The sequence below is a fragment of the Abramis brama genome, assembly GCF_963993115.1.
Source record: "Abramis brama genome assembly, chromosome: 10".
Classification (NCBI taxonomy): Eukaryota; Metazoa; Chordata; class Actinopteri; order Cypriniformes; family Leuciscidae; genus Abramis; species Abramis brama.
Window position 1 is genome coordinate 23,873,395 of NC_139972.1, and position 7,595 is coordinate 23,880,989.

A 7,595-nucleotide genomic window follows, 5' to 3' on the forward strand; every position below is an offset into this window, starting at 1 on the left:
AGGTATACGGTCAGTGTCATCAACCAACCACAAAATGTCCCGCCTTGATGAGAAGAAAAAGATTTGACTTAAATATCTTTGACTCAGACAAATTTTTGGAGTGTAGAAAGACATATTGTAAGTAAATGACTCTATTGATATTCCAGAGTTAGATCAGATGCTTTTCCAGTTTATTAAAAAGCTTTTGTCAATATTTTTTAGATGATAATGTGCTAATTCCTGTCATTTCCTGTATTTAAAAAAAATATATAAAATACAATTTAATATTTTAACTGGATGTTATGACTCCGTGATCAAATATTACTGTATTATATTATAGTAGGCTATATATATGTATAACATAGAGTAATTTGTGCTATATATGATTCATGCCAAACCAGCAGTATAACAATGCATAAAAGAAAATGCATTAATCTATTTTTTCATCCAGCCATCAGGTCGTCATGTCAGCCGGAAACATCAGCTTTGTTAAGGAATTTTTCATTGTTGGTTTTCCTGGACTTCAAACAGAATACTATGGCACAGTGGCTGCTCTGCTATTTTTTGTCTATGTGTGTATCTTAGTGGGGAATGGAATATTTCTAGTAATTTTTGCTTTAGAAAAATGCTTACATAAACCTATGTATTATGTCATCTTAAACCTAGTTGTAAGTGATATATTATTCAGCACTACTACCTTACCAAAAATTATTACTAGGTATTGGTTCCAAGCTGGTAGTATTTCATTTAGTGGTTGCTTCATTCAAATGTATTTTGTGCATTATTTTGGTTCAGTCAATGCTTTTATCCTGGCAGTAATGGCCTTTGATCGGTATGTAGCCATCTGTCATCCTCTAAGATATCCTAATATACTCACAAAATCGAACATTTTCTATCTTTGTCTCATTGTATGGGTGCAAGGACATGCATGCTCTTTAATGATGGCAATAAGGGCATACCCTCTTCCTTACTGCGCAGAAAACACCATTATGCACTGTTACTGTGATCACATTTCTATCACATCACTTGCATGCACTAACAGGGCACTGTACAGTGTTCCAGCCTTTGCATTTGCTATGGTTGTGTTGCTCAGTCCTCTGACCTTCATTGTTTTCTCTTATTGCACCATCATTGTGGCAGTTATGCATATATCGAGCACTCAAGGAAGAATGAAGACTTTCTCCACCTGCAGTCCTCAGCTCGTCATAATAGCTCTCTATTTTCTACCCAGGTGTTTTATTTATTTGGCTAGCAATATTGGTATTAACTTCAGCACTGATTTACGATTAGTCATTATTATGATGTATAGTCTTTTTCCACCCATGATCAACCCCCTCATATACTGTTTAAGGACAAAAGATGTCAAGGAAAGCTTACTTAAAAGGCTAAAGATTTCAAAAAATCCCCAAATTAATCCAACAAAAGATTATGTATCCACTGTGTGTACGTAAATTATTACAGCAGTCAAACATTAGAAAAAAATACAAAAACAAAATAGTATTCTTTAAATGTCATGCAGCATACTGAACTAGAGCAACTGTAAGAACATAGGATTTATCCACAAAAATTGTATCATAGGAAAGATATCTTTTGTCTTTTGCTTATATTCCAGTTCTCACATTTTAATGCTCTGCTGTTTGAAGCCAGGAAACACAACTGCTGTATCTTTTACTGTAAAAAATAAACTTGAAACTATATTTTAACCCATAAGAACCCGGACCAATTTTATAAAACAGACCAAATGGGCCACTTAATATATGTTTCCGCAGTTGTTTTTTGAATACAACCACTCCTTGTCAAAGATCTGTAATGTTACATATATGTGACATTGGGCGGTTATATGATACATTTTTAATGTTACATTATGTCACATTGGGCTTTTTATTTCTCATTTGAAAAAAATATATACATTTTGTCCGTTTTCTTGCTAAATAACAGTTTTTTCTGTTTATTTTCTTTTCCACAACATTTTCAAAATTATAACTTTTCTGGGAAGATAAAAAAAAAATTATTGTATTTTATTTATATGCATTTTATTTGCTTTGCCACATATTTCAAAACCACATAACACTAATAGAGAGATATGACCACGATCGGATGATAAGAGCAAATCATTTGTAATTCTAATGAGAGCAGTCTCAGTACTATGGTACACTGTAAAAAAAAATCCCGTAAAAAAACGGTAAATCTCTGGCAGCAAAGTTTCCAGACGGGTTCCGTTAAATTACAGCAAATAACCATTTCACAAAATTACAGGCAAAAACCGTAAAAATACAGAATTGACTTTACGGTCAAAATTAATTAAATTACAGTACATTACTGTTAATAATGGCTTATTAAACCGTGGAAAAACAGATAAATTATGTAAAATTACATAAAAAGAACATTTAACTTTAAGGTTAAACTGTAAATTTAGGGTTTTATAGTTATTTTATAATAATGCTCTGTCTATCTACAGTAATTATCTTTTAATATATAGTTTTTCTGTGTAAAATAACTATGAAGTTATGTATAAAAATGTAATAAGTACATAAATTCAAATACAAAGTTTGTATATTTACAGTTTTAATTTTTTGCAGATCCAGTTTCACAACTTTGACCAATCTCTAATTAAGTACTTAATAGCAAATGTACAGTCAATTTCTGTTAAATTAACTAAACATACAAGTACGGAATACCTGCACATTTACAGTATTACTCATTAAACAAACACTGAACATCAAGATACGTGAATGATAGGAAATACAGGCTTAGTATATCATTTAGAACATGTAAAAATATCCACATTAAAAGACAATTGCTGTATGCCTTTATACTCTAATATAACTTATTTCAAACATTTACAATTACATTTTATCCAAAATGACTTAAAATTAAGAGAACAATCGAAGCAACAAGTGCAGTGACAAGTCCCAGTTAGTGTAGCACAGTGCACAATTTATTTATTTTTTTAAATTAAAACAAAGATTTAGTATTATTGGGTCAAGTGTTTATGAAAAGATGGATCTTTAGCAGTTTCTTGAAAATGTGTTGAGTTGGGCAGGTCATCCCACCAGCAGGGAACAGTCCAGGTAAAGGTCAGTGAAAGTGATTTTGTGTCTCTTTGGGATGATGGCACCACAAGGCGCCGTTCACTTGCAGAACACATGCTTCTGGAGACACACATAGATCTGAAGCAGTGAGTTTAGGTCTTGCTGCAGCATCTGGATCAGTTGCAGAGGTTTGACTGATGCTGGAAGGCCTGCCAGGAGAGCATTACAATAGTCCAGTCTGGATAGAACAAGAGCTTAGACAAGGAGTTGTGTGGCTCCGATAGGAAGGGCCGGATCTTTCTGATGTTGTATAAGGCAAATCAGCAGGATCACACAGCAAGGATGGTTTGGTTGAAACCATAAGCAGTTCTGTCTTGGCAAGGTTGAGTTGAAGATGAAGGTCATTCATCCAGCAAGAATTTTCCATCAGGTAGGCTGAGATGCGAGCAGCAACCGTCAGATCCTCTGGCTGGAATGAAAGGTAGAGATATGTGTCATTAAGTGATAGGAAAAGTCATGTTTCTCTATGACAGAGCCTAGTTACACTACAAAAAAAAAAAAAAATAGATGGGTGGAATCTAACACAATCGTGGTCTTACTGTAGCAAAACCAAACCTTGTGCAGCTCCAGTGGCCTCACAAGGATCAAATGAATATTCACATGGGAAAATACAGTATAAAACAAATTAAATGTTCTGCCACTTTTAGTGCAATCATATGGAATCAGATGACTCAGCCATTACAATATTTTAAATGACTTCTTCCCATACCTTGTTTGCCATGATCATTCTGCTTTCCACTTGACCTGAAATCACACACACAAAAAAAAAATAAAAAAATTAACAACTCAGTATTACATTTACACATGTCAGAGTATGTTCCACTGAGACAATGCAAAACCTCAACTGACTATGATCTGGAAGCTGAGCAGGAAAGGCTAACAGTGATGTTTTGAGCTGAGACACCTAGGGGTGTAACTTTATGTTCATCTGGATCAATGCAATTTTCATAACCAATGATCAAAAGTATCCTATGAAAAAGGCTACTATGATGACCCCAGGGCATCCAAAATGTAGATAAGTTCATTTCTTCATCAGAACACAAACATTCTATCAACTTTTATTTTATAAGCCTAATATATGCACATGTATGCATTCTATAGCTAACGTTAGCCTACGTGTTGGCAAGCAGATGCAGCCAGAATATGCAATTTATCATGTGGTGTTCATATTCTAGTCTCATGTGCTTTCCTGTATCAAGTACAGTATTAACTGAATTCGTTTTCTATAACAGTCTTGATAGCCACGTTAACCCTTACGAAAATTAACTATGGTTTAACCACAAAGAAAAAACAAAAAAACAAACAAACATGGTAGGCCTATTTGTAGTATAACTGTGGTTATTAAAAATGGTAATAAAAATCCGCCAAAAACGTGGTTACTATAATTTTACTATAATTAAAACCAAGGATATTTTTAAGAGAAGAGTTTTCAGCTTCCAGACGGTGTTTCAAAATGTCCCACCATTTAAGAGATTGATTTACTGACAGATACTATCGCGTATTAACGAAGATTTTATATACAATTAAACGGACTTTGATATGTATAACATGTCTACGAAAGCTCGTTTTAGGTCTTTTGAGGTGTGGGTTCAGCTGATCTTTCTTAAAACAGATGGAAAATGTAAAGACGCATGCTACATTTTCAGTGTTTTGCCCTCCAGCTCTCGCCTGTTAACTGAACATCATTTAAAAATGCTAACGTTAGCTTGAAAACTGTAAACTTAACACAAATGTAATATAAAATATCGTTCACATGTAACTTAGTATGAGACTCTTACCTCAGCCGCTGATCGGTTGGCATGATGTCCGCTCGCTGTGACGAACCAGGCTCACTGAAAAGGGCGTTATTTCCGAAGAATCCAAACGGACTGACTGACAACATGGCTCCTGCTCACGGCTGCTCTTGACGAATACGATTGCTTTGAACCACTGTTGATCTCACAATCCACTTCACGAGTAGACTGAATTCAAATCTCCCGCTTGCCCAAACTCGACTGATCATCAGCTAACGTTAACCGTTGTAGGCGGGAGTAAACAGCGGAAATGAATTTGAATCTGCGTCATCGCGCGCGCGCACTCAAACACACACACACACACACACACACACACACACACAAAGCCCTGAATGTGAAGCAACGGAGATTTGGAAAAATATTCATAAAATATACATGAAATTATGGGAGAATAAGACAATGAAATAATGATCAAAATGAGTATAAAATAAAATGTGAAATAAAAAATAATTCAGGCCTACTGTAGCCTATGTAGGGTACTGTATGTACAAATCACAGTCTATGGTACAAATACTTTTATTTAACCTTAAAAAAAACTCACTTTAACCCCCACATGCTTAATAATCTGTAAGGAAAACATATTGAATAGATGCTGATTTCCGCAGTTATACCTTATTTTCTTTGTTTTCTAATTTCACAGAAAAAATCTGTAAAATATTACTTAATAATTTCTGTAAAATTACACATAACTCTGTAAAAATACAGACAAGTTCCTTTTAAAAAACGTAAAATTGCTGTAAAACCAAAATACAAGCAATTACTTAATTACAGCAAATGCCTTTTATTTTACAGATATTTTCTGTATAATGACAAAACGGTAAAATTCTGTAAAAAAATACAGACAATTACCTGTAAAATTACACCTTTTTTTTTACAGTGTACGCCTACGGTCTAAATCCTGACTGGAAATCCTCGCAGATATCCTTTCTTTCTGAAAAAGAACATAGTTGTGAGGATACCGCCTTTTCTAGTATCTTTGACAGAAAAGGTAGATTAGAGATCGGCCTGTAATTGACTAATTCTGTACGATCAAGTTGCAATTTTTTAGAAAAGCGGTTTAATCATAGCCAGCTTAAAAGTTTTTGGTACGTATCCTAATGACAAAGATGAATGAATGATATTAAGAAGAGGATCTATGACCTCTGGAAGCATCTCTTTCAGTAGCTTAGTCGGTATAGGGTCTAACATACATGTTGTCGATTTAGATGATTTAACGAGTTTAACGAATTCTTCCTCTTCTATAGCAATGAATGAATATTTTTTTTCCTTAGGAACACTACAATGCACTGCCTGATGCAATACTGTAGTAGACGGTTGCATAGTTATAATTTTCTCCCTGATATTATCAATCTTGTAAGTGAAGAAGTTCATAAAGTCATTACTGCTGTGCTGCTTGGAAACTTCTGGGCTTGAAGCTTTATTTTTCGTTAGTTTAGCCACTGTTTCAAATAAATACCTAGGGTTTTGTTTATTTTCTTCTAATAGGGTTGAAAAATAAGCAGATCTAGCAGCTTTTAAGGCCTTTCTGTATGCAATCGAACTATGAAATGCGGAATACCTCTAGTTTTGTTTTCTTCCAGTTGCGCTCCATTTTTCTGGCTGCTCTCTTAAGGGCCAGAGTGTGCTCGTTGTACCACGGCGTTGGACTATTTTCTTTCATCTTCTTTAAGCGCAACGAAGCATGGAAAAGAGAGAGTTAAAAGTTTCTTAAAGTCAAGGTTGCATTTATTGTCTCCCTTAGGAGAAATTTGTTTTAGATTAGGGAAACTGCTGCAACATCAACACAACACATGTAACATACAACATTAACAAACATTCCAAGTCCTAAAATCCTACATCATAAAAACAGTACATATATCATATAACATAACACAGCCCTCAGTTCCTGCAAAAGTACTCTTGTACCAGATACTGCCGTTATTTAACTTCCTGCTACAGTTGCTCATTAATTAATTTAATAGACAGCGGTACAAATGGATATTTGTATCGGTTATACTTGTATCTCCGACCAGAGTTCATCAGCGCATACTCAGGATACAACACATGGGAAGAGTCTAATAAAATCTTGTTGGCTTGCTGGATTTATTTGAGCTCTCAGTTTTACTGTTAAACTTCTGAACCAAACAATAATTCCATATCTTAAAACAGACTCTATCGTTGCTTTATAAAAAAATAACATAATATTCCTGCTCAATCCAAATAATCGTAATCTCCGCAGAAAATGTAAGCGCTGATGGACCCTTGTGCACACCCATGACACATGTGTGTGCCATTTAAGCTCACTGTCAATGTGGACCCCCAAATATTTATTAGAAGCAACCTGTCTAATAGCTTCACCATGAACCAACAGAGCTCCTGTCCCCCACTGATCTGGGGTCTATGATGACCTCCTCAGTTTTTTTGACATTGATCTGTAAATAATGGTCGTCACACCAGCCCACAAACGCTTTTATAGCTGCTTTATAGTTGTCAATACTGCAGTCTCTTGTCAACAATTGTGATAATACCGTGTCATCCGAAAATTTCATAATAAATTGGTTTGACTGCTGGCTAATGCAGTCATTTGTGTTATGATTTCATAACATTCGATGTTAAGGCCACTGGCCTATAATCATTATTGTCCTGAGGACATGATTTTTTTGGAATTGGGATTGTAATAGATTTTCTCCAAAGCTCTGGTACTGTATACGTATCAATTGAGAGCTGGAAAAGGCGATGCCAAGCTGGTGTG

The 7,595-nt window shown here is 34.9% G+C and overlaps 1 protein-coding gene across 1 annotated transcript; it reads left to right on the forward strand.

Annotated features, from left to right (window-relative positions):
• Positions 1-443: 443 nt before the first annotated feature.
• or30bt1 (odorant receptor family 30, subfamily BT, member 1) lies at positions 444-1,430 on the forward strand (the record flags this gene model as incomplete). Its single annotated transcript, XM_084125615.1, has 1 exon — positions 444-1,430. The coding sequence occupies one exon, from the start codon at positions 444-446 to the stop codon at positions 1,428-1,430; it is 987 nt and encodes a 328-aa protein (XP_083981741.1).
• Between the last annotated feature and the right edge of the window lie 6,165 nt (positions 1,431-7,595).